This window comes from Ochlerotatus camptorhynchus, unplaced genomic scaffold, assembly GCF_037179485.1.
Source record: "Ochlerotatus camptorhynchus isolate MF236.1 unplaced genomic scaffold, CSIRO-AGI_Acam_v1.1 ptg000892l, whole genome shotgun sequence".
NCBI classification, from domain to species: Eukaryota; Metazoa; Arthropoda; class Insecta; order Diptera; family Culicidae; genus Ochlerotatus; species Ochlerotatus camptorhynchus.
Window position 1 is genome coordinate 105805 of NW_027041345.1, and position 18677 is coordinate 124481.

An 18677-nucleotide genomic window follows, 5' to 3' on the forward strand; every position below is an offset into this window, starting at 1 on the left:
CTTATACTAGACATTTGCAGAAAAACATAAATCGACTGCATATAGCAGAGATCGCGGGTACCCAACACGTCTCTGATAGGAATATAGGGTTGTCTTCCTTGGGCCTCGAGGGTATTCAAAAGTCGCTCTCTGGTGGCGTCGTTATTCGTACATTGCCAAACTGCGTGATCGATGTCGTCGTAACCGTTTCCACACCGGCATATGTTGCTGTCCACGAGGTTTATTCTATTGAGATGCGCATCTAGCGAGTAGTGGTTGGACATAAGTCTACTCATCACGCGAATGAAGTCACGACTTAAGTCCAAGCCTTTAAACCACGCTTTCGAAGAAACATTAGGAATAATTGATTGTAACCACCGTCCAAGATTTCCATTGTCCCAATCGGTTTGCCAACTCGAAAGGGTACTCTGACGCACTAAATGGTAAAATTCATCGTGTGAAATTTGCCTGTCATAAAATTCGCCTTCCTGCGCGCCCACCTTTGCGAGAGAGTTCGCTTTCTCATTGCCTGGGATTGAGCAATGTGAAGGCACCCATACAAAGGTAATCATATATGATCTTTCGACCAGCACACTCATCTGCTCCCTTACCTTTGAAAGGAAATAAGATGAGTGCCTACCTTGTTTCATCGACCGAATAGCCTCAATCGAACTGAGACTATCCGAGAAGATGATGTAATGGTCTGCGGGCATGTTGGAAATGATCCCCAATGCGAAGTTGATTGCTGCCAGCTCAGCAACATAAACGGAACAAGGTTCCTGAAGTTTGCGGAAGGCGCTAGAGTTTTCATTGAAGACACCGAAGCTAGTGGATCTACTGAGACGAGACCCGTCTGTAAAATATCTGTTCACGCAATTGACGTGTTGGTACTTTTCAGTAAAAATACGTGGGATAATAATAGTTCATAGTTGATCTGGAATCCCATGAATCACTTGTTTCATTGACAGATCATATTCAATTGAGGAACTGCGATTGGTGAAGTGAGCACGGTCTGGAGTATAACAAGGAAGACACATATCCGAGGATATGTAGTGGTGGTAGATTCTCATAAATCGAGATTGTGTGTTCAGCTCAAAAATTTCTTCAAAATTTGCAATTATAAGTGTGTTCGTCACTTCGCATTTGATTAGTATTCTGAGAGAGAGCTACTCCTGCCAGAACCTCGAGACTCATGTTATGCGTTGAGTGCATACAGCCAAGAGCAATACGCAGACAACGATATTGAATTCGTTCCAATTTTATTAGGTGACATTTTCTTGCCGAGAGAAAGCCAAAAGAGTCGTACTCTAGAACAGAGAGAATAGTTGTTTTATAAAGCGTTATGAGGTCTCCCGGATGAGCATCTCAACATGTGCCGCAAATTGAACGGAGAAAGTTGATCCTCTGCTGACATTTTTGCTTCAAATACGTAATATGGGTATTCCAAGTGCACTTTGAATCTAACCATACCCCAAGGTACTTGAAAGACAATGATTGGGTAATGTTTCTGCCCAAAAGATTAAGCTGCATTTGGGCTGGGTACCGCTTTCGAGTAAACACTACCAGTTCAGTTTTCTGCGGCGAGAATTCGATCCCTAGATTCCTAGCCCAAGAAGACAAGTTATCTAAGGAATTTTGCAATGGTCCTTGCAAGTCCACGGCATGTGGACCTCTTCCGGAAACCACACCGTCATCTGCAAGTTGTCTTAGCGTGCATTGTTCTGCCAAACAGTTGTCGATATCTTTGACATAAAACTTATAAAGAAGAGGGCTGAGACATGAACCTTGGGGCAGGCCCATGTAACTAATTCTGGAAGTTGTCAGTTGTCCAAGGGAAAAGTTCATTTGCTTTTCTGACAACAAATTGTGCAAGAAATTATTTAAAATTCCAGAAAGTCCATATCTGTGCAGATTGTCTGACAGAATTTCAATGGAAACTGAATAAAAGGCCCCCTTAATGTCCAAGAATACTGAAGCCAATTGCTCCTTGTGCGCAAAGGCCAGTTGAATATCTGTGGAAAGCAGCGCTAGACAATCGTTTGTTCCTTTGCTCTTGCGGAACCCAAACTGTGTATTTGATAGCAAGTTATTTGTTTCGACCCAGTGATCGAGTCACGAAAGCATCGCAATCGGACGGTATGAGTTATGGTCAGAAGCTGGTTTGCCAGGTTTTTGAATGGATATTACTTTGTCCTGTCTCCATTCAGGCGGTATAATGTTGTTTTCTAGTAAAGAATAGAATAGCAAGCGTCTTTTAGCAATATCTGGGAGATTTTCAGAAGATTGAATTTAATCATATCGCTTCCCGGTGAGGAGTTGTTCGATGAAAGAAGAGCCATAGAGAATTCTAGCATTGTGAATGGTCTATCCAGAGAACCGCCACTCGGAGACGCTTCTCGAAGAATGTGTTATGCTGGAACTGAGTCCGGACAGACCTTTTTTGCGAAATCGAATATCCATCGGTTGGAGTATTCTTCACTCTCATTAGAAGATGAGCGGTTACGCATGTTGCGAGCCACCCTCCACAAGGTGTTCATTGAGGTTTCTCGTGAGAGTCCCTCGATGAAATTGCGCCAATAACCGCGTTTTTTGCTTTGATTAATTGTTTCAGCTTTGCCTCAAGCTTTGAATATTCCTCGAAGTATGTGGAGGTTTTGTGTCTACGAAAAGCTTTGAAAGCATCAGATTTTTTTGCATACAATTTTGTGCATTCTTCGTTCCATCCAGGTGTGGCTGGTCTCCTTTTGAAGGGCGCACTTGGAACTTTTCTTTTTTGTGCTTCCAGTGAGCATTTGTATATCAAATCGGCGAGGAATCGATATTCTTCCAATGGTGGAAGCGTATCTATTGATTCGGTACCGATTGTCACCGCCGTTGCATATTTCTGCCTTGTAAGATCAAATGGAACTCGAGATGGTTCTGCAGAGTGAGGGGCACACTTAATTGAAATGATGATTGGCAAATGATCGCTACCATGGGGATCATTGATAACCTTCCACAGACAATCCAATGATAGCGATCTTGAACACAAAGATAGGTCGAGTCGGCTTTCTCGAGCCGGAGGTTTTGCTATACGTGTCGCTTCACCAGTGTTCAAAATAGTCAAGTTGAAATCGTAAAAAATAGCCGCTCTATTGTCATCGTATAGATCGCCCCACCCAGTACCATGGGAGCTCATATCACCCAGAATTAATACTGGGATGGAAGAATCGAAACTACATTCCAGAGTTGACTACGGCTAATGGAGGTTCTTGGTGGAACATAAACTGAAGCTATACACAGGTCTTTGTTCTTCACATTTATTTGGCAAGCGACGATTTCGATGCCTGATAGAGCAGGAAGGGAAATTTTGCAGAAAGGGTAGCACTTTTTGATCCCTAAAAGTACTCCTCCATAAGAATCGTTTCTATCCAGGCGTATAATGTTAAAATCGTGGAAGATGAGTTCTTTACCGGAAGAAAGCCATGTTTCACAGAGAGCAAATATATCACACTCAGAATTGTGAAGTAAAAATTTGAACGAGTCTAGTTTAGGCACTAGACTACGGCAGTTCCACTGTAGCACAGTGATCATATCTTCAACCTCGTTCGACGAATTATCCATCGAAAGATATGATTGATGCAAGGAGGGGCCATGAAACAGTCAATTGCTTAAGATATGAATCTAGTGTTGGAAGCAAGGCAGAAACTAAGCTTCTAAGAGGGTCTTGTATGTTGAAGATATTTAATATGAATTCCACAATGTCCGAAAATGCTAGCAAACCTCGTTCGGACTTAGATTTCTTTTGAGAAGTTTGAGGAGCAGCTTTTTTGTTTTTCTTATCTTTGTTGGGTAATGCGGAAAATCCTTACTGCAGCCAGGAAGTGGAGCAGTAGGAGCCTTCGATTTAAATTTTTCATCCCCATTACCCTGGGAGTTTTGCAATCCTCTGGGAGTGACTTTAGTTTTCTTACGGCGCACTTTCTGGGAGGAGCATTTTCGTTTTGAGGATCCGTTCGTTTTCAAAGGTGCGTGTACCACCGTAGAGTCACCCTCATCGGATGAGTCAGAGTCCGATTCTTCAGCTGACAAAATCGAAAATTGATTTTATCTCGGATGGCTGATGCAGCCTTCACCATTTGTGCATATGATTGCTTGAAGCGTCCAGAGATTGAACGCTGCACTTTATCGGAGTGCTGTTTGTACATCGGGCACTCCTGCAAGGGGTGAGGATTCTCGCCACAATATGCGCATTTTACTGATTCTTTGTGGCAAGAATCCTCTTTGTGGTTTTCACCACATTTGCCACAACGAGTTTTGTTGCCGCAATGGCTGGCTGAGTGTCCCAGCCTTTTGCAGTTGGTACAATTATATACCCTCTGTACAAACAGCCGCACTGGAAAAAAAGCACCATCAACTTTGACAAAGTTTGGGAGAACTGAACCAGCGAAAGTCACCCGAAACGAGTCTGAATGCTGATAAACTTTTTTGCCATTTTGCAAAGATACTGAATGCAGTTGCCTGACATCCAGTATCTGTATCTGATCTCCGATTTTTTGAGTTTTGAAGCAACCCGAGGCTCGTTTTAAGTCCACGACACTCAGACTCGCGTCGGAGACCTTACCTTCTATCTCCACATCTCGAGAAGGGATGTAGATGTTATACTCAACACTAAGCAGCTCATGTTCAGCAATTTTATTTGCCACATCATAAGTCGGTGCTTCTACATCTCTCCTCATGTACCAATATTCCCGGATACTTCCGCAGCAAGTCTTTCGAAATGTCGAGAGTTTTCAAAGGTTTATTTTTAGGCAGAAAAAAGACAACCCATGGTCCTTTCGAAGACGGTTGGTAGTATCTAGTTCGCGCAACGTAGGTATCCGAAGACGCCATGAGTGTTGCGTAAAAGCGGTGCACAACCGCTTAAAAAGGAAAGAAAAAAAAAAGATAAATTTAAAAAAAGACCTTCACCAGTTAATACTTAACTACAAGTTGTTAATATTTTGTTGCCCAGTGTATGAACAACCAAGCGAAAAAAAAAACAAAATTATCAAAAAAAAAAAAACTTTTCACTAGTTGCAAAAAGTTGCACCACTATAGCCCTCACAACCCTATCAGGGGAGAGGGCAAAGCCACGCACAAAATTTTATAACAAAAGCGCGGCAATGGGCTAGAGAAGACTATTGTATAGTATACTTAACACCGGCCGGTGCCGGCTGTGTGAGCTGGTGCAGCCACTCCGTTTGCTGCTTTGTTGTTGTTGCTTGCTGCTTTGGAGTGGTGATGAGACGATGACGGTGAGATGATAGTCCACCTATAGCGTCGCTAAAGGTGGCTACTTCCTCTGCTGACTGCGGTTGCCTTGAGCACTGAACTTCGAACACGGTAGGTAAAACGCGCGATATAAAAAAACCACTATGGTGGGAAAAAAAAACTCCACCGGCTACGAAACCAATACCCGCAACAGAGACACGAACAAACTACGTCCGGCTACTCAAGCTATCGGCGAGGAATGGAGCGACTGTCTTGCGTTGCTTTCAACTGAAATTCAACTGACCTATGCGCAAAAACAGCAAATGGGTTCAGTTTTCTTGGACATTAAGGGGGCTTTTGATTCTGTTTGTATCGATGTCCTTTCGAATAAACTCCACGATAGTGGGCTTTCACCAATTATGAACAACTATTTGAGCAACTTGTTGTCTGAGAAATATATGAGCTTTTCTCATGGAAACTCGACAACTTCACTAATTAGTTACATGGGTCTCCCCCAGGGTTCATGTTTAAGCCCCCTTCTTTATAACTTTTATGTTAAAGACATTGATGGTTGTCTTGATGAAAATTGCTCGCTAAGGAAGCTTGCAGATGACGGGGTTGTGTCCGTTATAGGGCCAAGTGCACCGGACCTGCAAGGACCATTGCAAGATACCTTAGACAATTTGTCTACTTGGGCTATGAAGCCTGGTATCGAATTCTCTCCGGAGAAAACTGAGTTGGTTGTTTTTTCTAGGAAGCATCATCCTGCACAGTTACAGCTTCAACTATAGGGTAGAACAATCACTCAAAGTATATCTTTCAATTATTTAGGTGTCTGGTTCGATTCCAAAATCACGTGGGGAAAACATATTGCGTATGTGAAACAAAAATGCCAACAAAGAATCAATTTTCTTCGTACAATTACTGGAACTTGGTGGGGAGCACACCCGGAAGATCTGATCAGGTTGTATCGAACAACCATCTTGTCGGTTCTAGAGTACGGTAGCTTCTGCTTTCAATCCGCGGCGAAAACACATATCTAGAAGCTGCAACGGGTTCAATACCGTTGCCTCGGAATCGCGCTTGGCTGTATGCACTCGACGTATACGATGAGCCTCGAAGTACTCGCGGGTGTTCTCCCACTGACAGATCGTTTCGCGGAACTGTCCTTCCGGTTTCTTATCTGTTGTGAAGTAATGAACCGATTGGTAATAGAAAACTTTGAGAAGCTGCTCGACAGAAATCCTCAAACAAGATTTATGAGTTTGTACTACGAGTACATGACGCTGGAGCAATTCCACTCGTGTTTGCCTCCAAGACTTTTACAGTTCCTCTGTAAATTTTGATCGGACCATGTTGCAAGAAATCCATGGAATACCAGATCACCATCGGTCGATGGTTGTTCCCTTAATTTTTGCAAACAAGTACCACCATGCTAGTAACAATAAGAGTTTTTTCACAGATGGGTCAACTATAAACGCTTCCACTGGATTTGGAGTATTCAACGAATTTCATAGCGCCTCATATCAACTGCAAAAACCCTGTTCCGTATACATTGCGCAGTAGAGCAAATTGCCTCAGCTCGTTGGAGGCTATTCGATCAATGAGGCCGATGAAGCACTCCTCGTATTTCCTGACCGAAATCCGAGCTAAATTGAGTACTTTATCTAACTGCTCCTATACTATCACCTTAGCGTGAGTCCCATCTCATTGCTCAATTCCGGGTAATGAGAAAGCGGTCTCGCTAGCTAAAGTGGGCGCTATGGAAGGCGATATTTTTGATCGACAAATCGCCTTTGCGGAATTTTTTCTATTACCCGTCAGCACGTCCTCACCAACTGGCAACAAAAATGGAATGAGAGTGATCTGGGAAGATGGTTACATTCTATTCTCCCACAGGTATCGAACAAGCCGTGGTTCAAAGGATTGGACTTGAGCCGTGACTTTATACGTGTCATGTCAAGGCTCATGTCCAATGACTACTCGTTAGACTCGCATTTCTTCCGAATCGGGCTCGCAGGCAGCAATTTGTGCGCTTGTGGTAGTGGCTATCACGATATCGACCACGTGCTTTGGTCATGCACCCTCCATTGTGTTGCTAGATCCGAGTTATCCGCATCCCTCAGGGCCCGAGGAAAACAACCTATGCGGCCCCTTAGAGACATCTTGGCGAGCCAAGATCTCGACTATTGCAATTTAATTTATGTGTTTTTAAAACGGATAGATCTGAGGATTTAGTAGTTAGTGTCATCTTGTGTTCTCCCAAGTTGTTAGCTGCCCATCGGTGTACCCCCATGTTTGTCTTTTTCATTAGATTGTCGCCTAGTTCGAGATCAAGAGCATATTGCTCTCCAAACCTTGTGTTCTCAATCCCTACCCTGCCATCCATTTGTTACAATTTGTTACCCCTAACCTCGAGATAGCCGCGAGTAATCGGCCCCCGTTTTACTAACGTTAGTTTTAAGTAATTTTGTAACGTAAACAATGAACATCGGCTCCGCAAAGCTACGGCAAATGAGCCTGGAAAAATAAACGCATTATAAAAAAAATAACAATGTTCATCACTTACTCACACATGAAATCTGCCTCGAGCAACCAGGCAGAACGCGCCCTAACCCTCACTGAACCAAAGGGCAGGGAAGGCCATCCAATATTACATATCTGCCAATATCTCAGGAGTTTTGCATTAAAATTATTCTGAGGAACCATATTGTCGCCACCTAGCTGAAGTGCAACCTCTGCATAAAAATTAATTTGTTGTTTTTACCAATAATTACACGTCGCATCCAGAGCATTATTTGTCTCGTACCTATGTCCACTCAGCTGTTTGTAGTCCAAAGTCGAATGTGTTCTGTTTTTTTGGGATATCGACCCTCGTGGCTCTGCAGTAGCTCTATTGTCCTGATACCTACTGTTTTACGTTGCACAATGTTCACAGTGTTTGCGAACAAATTTACATCCACCGATGCAATATTGCATCAGTTTCATGCAACTACACCAATATTTGGTACATCGGTGTGAATAACGTCTGACGAGAGCATACTTTTTTGTTGTGTACCTTTCGTAGAACAAAAACTTAGTAATATTTGTGGGTACACATTTTGATTCTATTCATGATTCTAACTGTAAACAAATTTTGATTACTGTCAAAAATTTATTAGCTTACAGCATATTTTTCACAGTTGTCAAATTTTGAACCTTATAAAAGGTGACTTACATGATATTCTTCGGTTCACAGCAAAAAAAAAAATATTTTAGTATCTCATCAAAATGGATGCACTTCAATCGTGTTGAAAATATGATGTAATATTACTTGCCAAAAAGAATAAAATTATCATTGATACAGTACATGAACTGAAATTCCGCTGCTTTAACTGCATTTGTTTATTTTTGTGGCCATAAAAATTACATGAGATTTTCGACATGATTGAAGTGCATCCTCTTGGATGTAATTTTAAAATTTATTTTTTGTTGTGTTGACATTTTTTGACGATTTCCGGGTAATCATAGACTATTGAAGAAAAGAGACCTACTACTATATTTTTCAAATAGTTTAAATATTATAGCACTTTGAATCGAAGAGTGCATACTTCGTGCGAAGTTTATAGATAAAACTTTGATTTAAAAGTAGTTACGGAATTTGTTTTTGTGTCAATAGAGCTATTTAAAGCTTGAAATCACTCAAAAATTATAACATTGATAGCCTTGTTATCTTCTAAGATTGTATTGCAAATTTTCACAGATGCTTATTTTGACATAAGATAATAATTGTTCCTTTTTCCTAAAAGACTGCATAGAATATGGAAATGTTGAATTCCTTGAAATGAAAATTCTCTCCATAAATGACATTCGTTATATCATACCTTTCTTTTTATTTTTTATAGGTGCGGCTTGTAGTGTTTCGACCGAACACAGCGGAAACTGAAAAAGTAGAAATTGAATTACTCAAAAAAGCTGGAAAACTACTTGGTGTAGGATTTCGAACAAATCATCCAAATGGAATAGTAGTTACTGATATGGTAAGCAATTATTTGAAGGAAAACAACCTGAATTCATTCACATATTAGGCTACGTGCACAAATTACGTAACGCATAACAGGGGAGGTTGAACTTGCATTACTTATTGTTATACGGGGGTGAGGAAGGAGCAATGGATAATGATACGTAACTGATTGACCAAACTAAAAAAAAAAAAAAAAAACAAATCAAAAACGAAAAAAAAAAATTATTAGCTGTTAAATATATCCACGTGCTCCTAGCATGAATGCTTTGTTTTCTTGAAGAAGAGGGAGTGAGTTAGTGTTAATTTTTGGATGAGGTTCTTGCTAAGCGCTACTTATTGTTAGGGGGGTTAGTCAAAAAATGTTTCACTACGTGATTTGTGTCCTGGCCCTTCTTATCAATATTTTGTTAAGGTGAAAAATAGTGAGGTATGTGAATAATTTTTAATTTCAGTGACTCCAGAATGGTGTCTGTGTCAGGTTTATTGTACACTGAGACAAACAAAAGAATTCCATATAGTATGACTGGAAAATTTTGGTTTAATAAGATATTCCATAAGCACAACTTGTGAATGTTTATCGTTCTCCAAGGTGTTTTTTGTAGCCTTAACGCTATTCAATTCCCCAAGCGTCGGTAGACGTGACTGCAAATCATAGCCTCGATAATCTCGACCAGGGTTGCTTCAAAACACTTCGCCGCAACGCGTCCGATCCGGATCTAATGTGCGTTGGCCTTAAGCCTTTTTGAAATTATTCGTATCATCTCGCTCACTTCGCATATTATGCTCACTTCGTTTCGAAGCCGAACATCGAGTTTCATAAGACGAATTATATTCGTGTATTTGGAGCTTTCCGAAGCTCAAGTTCAATCAACCTCAGCGCATACAGGACATAAAGTTATTTCAGCTTCCAGTGATGCCAAACACATTTTTGCGACTTCACACCAAATGAAGGTTTATCAAATCTACATTTAATTACTACCATGTCAAAGATACTACATTCTTCCCTTTCTCTACTCAATTAATTAAAGTATATTAATTTCAAAATATGTACCGGCCAGTCTTCAAACTCCATTTATGTGAATATCATACTAAGTTATCCTAGTTACCATATTACACAATTCTCATTAATACACTGTAGAATATACTCATAAATGTTTAATTTTTTTATTATTATTATTATTATTATTATTATTATTATTATTATTTCCTGCCGTAATAATAAATACCTGCAGAATAGTCGCGAAGAGAGCAAAATGGAACGTCAAATGCAGCTAGACGGCTGCTGTCACGAACTGTCATTGGGAGCCAAGCAAATTTATTTTCTTACAGTTGAACAAAAATACAAAACGTGGTATTGAAATCTTGCGTAAAGTAATCTTTGACAAACTGTTGTGTCCAGCTATTGTACAGAATGGGACACAGTTTTTTTTTTTTTTTTTTTTTTTTTTATTGGGTATCAAGCTGGAGCTGCGTGACAGCTTAGTTTTCAAGACTTGACCCATTTGAATAAAATTTGCTTCTATCTTTGACAATACAGCAGAAGGACTAGCCTATGTTGGCCGCTTGAACACTGGATTCCGTATGTATTGTTTCAAGATAGTTATAGAAAATATGCTGTGATGTGTGCGCGTAGATACATTCGCTTAGTAAACCGATTGAATAAGTAAATCAGTTTCGAACGAAATAGAGGAATTTACGTATTCTCGGCAACCTAAGCAGCGACCTTCTTTCTATAGCCTTTTTCTCTAAGGAACGCACACATATGCAGTATTGGTTTGTTTGCAATCTTTTGCTGCCATCTGCTCTAACAATTTCAGTCGAAAGAATTGTCAAAAACTGTTTTGAAACGCTTTTACAAAGCTCCAATCTTCTCTAGTGAGAGCGAGTATTGTCGGCAACCAGTTTTTCTTCGGCAACCGTTCCATTTGAACTGCATGTAAATCTGCTGTTCTATTATCGGCAACTTGAAATCAGCTACAATTTGTAGTGCGTGTGTTGCATTTCAAGAAAACCTTACTAGATTGCTTTTTCTCAGTGATAAAAATATAGTCAAATTGAAGCTGAAAGCATAAAGAATCGTTTGCATGCATTCAGCGAAGTGTTTTCGTAAGAAAATCCAGTGAAAATAGTGTTTCAATTTGTGTTGCCGAAAATAGTCTGTCATGCCGAAGCCGTCATTTCCCCTATCTAAATTATGTAAGTTTCGAAAACAGCGCGAATTCCGATAGCCGTGCGAGACAACCGAAGCGAGAAAAAAGGATTATTATCATTTAAAGAGTGCCACCAAAATAAATGTGATAGCCTATGTTGGCAAGTTGATTAATTTTGGTTTCCTCCCTAGATATTCTACTTATTTACTACTGAGCTTTGTATCAAATTAGTTAATTTAAAGAACGTATCAATCATTTCAAGATTTCGCGACCGCACCGAAAAAAATCTATACTACATAAGCTCAAAGCGTTTGACAAGCTCTTCCGAATTACGTATCACTTCTGCGTAAGCTCCGTAGACGTAGGCGCGTTGAATCCGACAGTCGTCAAAGGTTTAACCTGTACGAACATCGCTTAAGGAACGACCTTGAGTCAGTAAAACCGTTTAGAGCTAAACATCTAAATTACGTAAGATACGAAAATCGCGCAAATTGTGAACGCCACGCGAAATAACCGTAGAGAAAAAACAGCTTATTATCAATTAAAGAGTGCCACCAATATAAATGTGATAGCCTATGTTGGCAAGTTTGGTTTTATACTATTAAGATATAGCAAGATTAATTTTGGTTTCCTCCCTAAATATTCTACTTATTTTACTGTTGAGCATTGTTTCAATTTAGTTATTTTACCGCACGTATCAATCATTTCAAGATTTCGCGACCGTACCGAACAAATTCTATACTACAGAAGCTCAAAAAGCTTTTGGTGAGCTCTACCGCATTGCGAATCACTTCTCTGCGTAAGCTCCGTAGACGTAGGCGTGTTGATTCCGACAGCCGCGAAAAGTTAAACATGCATCAATACCACATAAGGAAAGATCGATTTTACGTATGGTTTTAGATCATAGATTAACATTGACTGCTGTTTAAAAATGTAAGTACTTAAACACTAAGAAATAAGTTAACTCAAATGCTTTAACTGCATATATAAGAGATTTCGCGTATTCAGAGAATAATATAGTAATCGAGTACAACAAACTCAGGGGAATACAATACCTCCAAAAGTTTAAAAGTTATTAATTGTCACATACCTCTACTTTTACTTATTTCCTAAACTCCTTGTTAATCTGCTTAATTCTATTGGTCTGCTTGCGTTTTCTTATTAAAGTTCAAGACTAAATAAGAAGATTTATTCTACAATTTTAAAGGTAAGTTGCCTGCCTAAGCTGACCCCCGCATCCTAATTCTTTTGTTAATCTACCTAATGTGATTAGACTTTCTTAAGTTCATTTGATGATTATGATATCTCGTTAGTCTAATTTAATAAATTATTAAAAGCTATAATTCACCTAATCAATCATAACCCGAGCCTTATTAACCCTCCGTTACTCGCGCCAACTTTCATAACACGAGTACTCGCGCGTTGTACTTTGTACAACAGTGTGAGTTTTCCATTGCCATTTTGCAGTCGAGCTACCAATCGATATGAAACCAACGGGTATTCATTAAAAAACTTGTTTTTAACTAAACAAGCTAAAATTTTATCACAGTTAACCCACAAAAATGCGGATAATAGAGAAAATCTGAATGGAAACCGCGTAAACGGTGTCCGTACTACGTAGGATTTGACTTAATTGGTTACAACATGGAAAATCTCGAGATAGAAAATTACTGTCTTCGGCAAAGTTGTTCTAGAGATCATAATCTTTTTGCTGGTGGAGAGTAGTTCAGAATTTTCTCACTATGTAGCGCTAGAATACATGTGATATATCCCGAGATTATGACCAGATAGAAAATTACTGTCGTCGACAAAGTTGTTCAGAAGGTCAAGGCTTTTTCGTTGGTGGACAGTAGTTCAGCGTTTTCTCACTTCGCGGCATTAGTATACATGTAAAGTTTTTCAGGAAGTCCAGATCTTTTCGTTGGTGGAGTAGTTCAGAAAATTCTCACTACGTGACTTTAGTATATACATGCAATTTTCGCATATACAATAGCTCGAGATCCTGAGCAGAGAGAAGTTACTGTCTTCGGCAAACTTGTTCAGCGTGTCAAGTAGTTTTGGCTGGTGGACAGTAGTTCAGAATTTTCTCACTACACAGCCCTAGTATAAACGTGAAATTTTCCCATATAAGATATCTCGAGATTCTGATCAGATAGATTTCTCTAGTGGACAGTAGTTCAAAATTCTCGCATATATAAAATATTTCTAGATCCTTCCCATATAAAAAGTTACTGTCTTCAGCAAAGTTTTTCTGGAAGTCCAGATCTTTTCGTTGGTGGAGTAGTTCAGAAAATTCTCACTACGTGGCTTTAGTATACACATGCAATTCTCGCATATACAATAGCTCGAGATCCAGATGAGCAGATAGAAAGTTACTGTTTTCGGCAAACTTGTTCAGGGGGTCAAGACTTTTTGGCTGGTGGACAGTAGCCTAGAAATGTTTCACCACATAGCGCTAGTAAACGTGTACAATTCTCGCGTATGCCAAGCTTGAGATTCTGAACAGGTAGAAAATTACTGTCTTCGAAAAAAATGTTCATGAGGTCAATGCCTATTGCTTGGTGCACAATAGTTCAGAATTTTCACACTACGTGGTGCTAGTATACACGCGAAATTCTCGCATATAAGATATCTCGAGATTCTGATCAGATAGATTTCTCTAGTGGACAGTAGTTCAAAATTTTCTCACTACGTAGCGCTAGAATACACGTGAAATTCTCGCATGTGGTTTGTTTCGAGATCCTGACCAGATAGAAAGTTACTGTCTTCGACAAAGTTGTTCAGGAGGTCAAAGCATTTTTGGCTGGTAAACAGTAGTTAAGAATTTTCTCACCACGTGGCATAGATGTACACCTCTCGCATATGCTATATCTCGAGATTCTAATGTAAGCTACTGCTTACAACAAAGTTATTCAGGAGGTCAAAGTCTTTTGGCTGGTGAACAATAGTTTAGAATTTTCTCATAAACTCTAGGCTTTAAACTCCTGGACAACTTTGTTCAAGACAGTAACTTTCTATCTGATCAAGAACGTGCGATATTTTATATGCGAGAATTTCACATGTATACTAGCATCATGAAGTGAGAAAATTCTGAACTACTGTCCACCAGCCAAAAGACCTTGACCTCCTGAAAAATTTTCTATCTGATTAGGATCTCGAGATATAGCATATGCGAGAAGTGTACATGTATACTAACGCCACGTGGTGAGAAAATTATTAGCTACTGTTTACCAGCCAAAAAGTCTTGACCCCCTAAACAACTTTGCCCAAGACAGCAACTTTCTAGCTGATCAAGATCTCGAGCTATTGAATATGGGAGAAAGGCACGTATATACTAGCTCCGCATAGTGAGAAAATTCTAAACTATTGTCACCCAACAAAAAGATCTTGACTTCCTGAAAAACTTTGCCGAAAACATTTACTTTCTATCTGGTCAGGATCTAGAGATATTTTATATGCAAGAGTTTCACATCTATAGTAGCGCCGCAAAGTGAGAAAACTCCACCTGTGAAAAAGCCTTGACCTCCTGAACAACTATGCCGAAGACAGTACCTTTCTATCTGGTTGGGAACTCGAGATATTTTATATGAGAATTTCACGTGTACACTAGCGTCGCGTAGTGAGCAAATTCTGAACTATTGAGCACCAAGCAATAGGCTTTGATCTCCTGAAAAACTTTGTGAAAGACAGTAACTTTTTATCTGGTCAGAATCTCGAAATATATCACATGCGAGAATTTCACATGTATACTAGCGCTACGTAGTGAGAAAATTCTGATCTACTGTCCGCCAGCGACAAGGCTATGATCTCCTGAACAACTTTGTCAGAAACAGTAACTTTCTATCTTGTCATAATCTTGATATATTCCATGTTGTAATCAATTAAGTCAAATCCCACGTAGTATGGTCACAGTTTTCGCGGTTTCCATTAACATTTTCCCTATTATCCGCATTTTTTAGCTGTTTACTGTAATCAAAGTTTAGCTTGTTTAGATCAAAACAAGTTTTTTGAGGAATACTCATTGGTTTCAGATCGATTGGTAACTCAGCAACAAAATGGCAATGGAAAACTCATGTGTGTTGTACAAAGAACAACAGTGCGAGTAACGGAGGGTTAATTACCTGCACTTGTGCTTGTAATCTAAAATTAAACGTGTTTCAAGTACTTTTGAGTTTGGCCTATACCTATTTATTATATCTTAGTTCGACCCAGGTAACACCTTCATGTGACTAAAATGCTTCATTTTGAAGTTAGTTTCCTAACTGATTTTTAAATTATATAGGGTATATGCTCCAACTATGCTCACACGCTTCCACTATGTCGTACCACAAAAATACTTATGGATATGTCACAATAGAAGCACACCACAATGGAAATCCCGAGTCATAGTTCAAACACTTATCCCAAATCAAAAGGAAGCACATATAAGATTACAATACCATGTACAAAAATGGTGTTTACATTGTTCCCTGAGTAATACCTTAATGAAAACAACAATGAAAGCTTGTCACGCAAGTAGAAGGAGCACTGTTGGACACTTTCTGAAATATTTCAATAGTATAATTCCCTTGCAAACCCAAATAAATCTATCTGCGTTAAAATAAATAAAATAAGAATGATTTGCGGCAAAACCCGCCAGTATCACACCCAACGTCAGTGCCTATACGTAAGCGTACTACGACGCGGCTCTCAATCAAAGGAGTAACAAGTGTGATACTATCACTGCTAGACTAGATCTTTGGTTCTCTCATGCAGTGGTTTATCAGAGAGGGGAAGCTTAGTAATCCCCATTGCCTGCCCATGACGCCATTCTATCGTGGCATGAGCCAGCAACGCCGACCATAAACCTACCGTCTCCAACACTCCACTATAAAGCATGAAATTAAGCCCGCCCACCAACAGCAAGGTGCAAAAACTAGCCAAGGGGAGGGGGACACAGTTTCTTTTTAATTCATTCAAAATACACACAAATTAATATTGAAAGATACCATAATCAAATTTTTGTTAAAATATCTAGTGGCATACTAAAATACCAACAGAAAAGTACAGTTTATCACTGCACTCTGAACAATCTCAAACAATCACTACACGCTCAAAGCAAAACACGCTATTTTGCTACGCCTGTTTTGATTTGATTTCAATGCACAAATTTTCATGGCAAGAAAAACAATTATGCAATGAATACCATACTCGAACGATAATCCAAATTATAGATGTATTCCACCAATGGTTTGGATGATACCCTGAACGCGTCGTTAACCAAAATAAGCATACACATTGTATTGGGGTGTGCCAAACGTGATTTTATCAATTTACAAATAAACCATCATTTTATATGATTGGTTTCAGTTTAGTTAAGTTTTCTTTGCTATCGAGAATTTCAGTCGAAGGCTGTTTCATTTCCTATTATTGGTTTTCATAAATATTTATAATATTAATAATTTTATCCGGCCAACAAAGAGCGGCGCCGGTGGTGTAGTGGTAAGCGTGATTACCTCTCACCCCAGAAGGCCTGGGTTCAATCCCAGTCGGCGCCACCGGGATGTTCTGAGGCATAACATCTCTGATCACGCCTTCCTTCAGAAGGGAAGTAAAGCCGTTGGTCCCCGAATCATGAGCTGATGGCTCGATAGGTAGGGTCCAGGTGTGGGAGCTGCCTTCCTGGCGTCGGTAGCATTGTTGCTCAGCACGTAAAACAAGATCGACGGAAAACAAATAAAAAAAAAAAATTCGGCCATCAACAACTTTTTTTGTTTGTTTAATATTTCATCATATTAATCAACTGAATATTTCTTTCCACCATAAAATCCAATAGATGTCACCTCGCCAGTGCAGTATGTATTTTTTTTTTGAAAATCGTCAGGGAAAAAATGTTTATTTTTTTTTTTTTTTTTTGATAATAGCGACATTGATTAATTTAAATAAAAGCGACATTAATCCAAGCATTAATTCATTAATGCATTGAGCAAATCATACTATTATTGATATTTTTTATTAAATTTGAATTTCGTCATACATTCTCAAGTCGACTTCTACCTCTCACTCGCCCTGTGGTGGTGATGTTAGAATCATTATGATTTACCTAATTATGACCATTTTCTATCATCAATTTGCAGTCTCTAACTTTACTTTGCTTTTTATTTATTTAGTTAAAAACAGTTTTATTTATTTATTTATTTATATTTTATATATATTTTAATCAAGCAACATCATTCCCAAACTATACTGTACTTTTCCGTTTCCAAACTTGATTCTAATATGTATGTAATACATATATACGCCCCTTATATATTTTCGTAGTGAGACATCGTTTTCCATAATATTATATTAATTACAGGTATACCTCGATATAACGTAACTGTCACTTGTGACTCCATCGTCAATATCTCGCAAATTATAATTCAAACAAACATAGTACCATCACTATCGGACAGATGAGATAATCCCCCATTTATGCGTAATATTAATTTGTATCATTTAATTGTTTTTTGCGAGATATTGACGATGGAAGTCAAAAGTGACAGTTATGTTACATCGAGGTATACCTTTATCACAAATACACTGAGTCAAGCGTAAATCTTCCATATGAGCAACTGAGTTCTTAACTTATTTCAAATGTTTTGCAAACAAATGAAAACCGTAATCCGAGCACCATTCAACTGCGGATGTTCAAACATCGAATGCTAATGGTAATCTAAAAAAATGACATAAATAAATTCGTCCTCAATGATTTTTTTTTTTTATCCAATAGGGGAAATGGCTCTAATGTTGGCCTATGGATCTAAGCTGGGTCCATCGCTAATACTCTGCTATCTATAAATTTTATCTAGATGAATGCGTCTTTGGGACGGTACTAATGGATATTTTGGGACGCTATTGAAAATTTAGTCGATTGCTGAATTTATGTATGGGCCCAAATTAGGGGCATTTTTTCCTCTGTTCAGGACATAAAACCACTGCGACCAGTAATGTGATCTATTGTAGTATATCCCGTGTCCTTAGTTTAGGGCATGTCGTATTACTCCATCTTTATTAAGAAATGATGAAGTATACGGTTTTGATACAGTTGTCATTCTTGCCTTCATCGCAAGGAATCGATTCTAATTGAAAGTTCCCGCTATTTATACCCTTCGGAGTGTTGAAATACTCTCCAAAGGCGCGCCCCTTTGTCAGTCAAAATAAGATTACTTAGCAACAAAAACAAGCAATGACACCGATAATGACCATGCATCAGAACCCTAGTCTTAACCACTTCAATCTAGGGAACAACGAATATAAGATTAGAAATCATATAGGTGAAGACTAACTAACTC

General features: G+C 39.0%; 1 protein-coding gene across 1 annotated transcript in view; it reads left to right on the top strand.

Moving 5' to 3' along the window:
- The window catches only part of LOC135715410 (inactivation-no-after-potential D protein-like), a 126358-nt gene that overhangs the window by 87142 nt on the left and 20539 nt on the right, over positions 1-18677 (top strand). The window contains exon 8 of the mRNA XM_065238692.1: positions 9096-9230. Within this exon, the coding sequence (XP_065094764.1) occupies positions 9096-9230 (135 nt within the window). The remainder of the gene's footprint in view (positions 1-9095; positions 9231-18677) is intronic.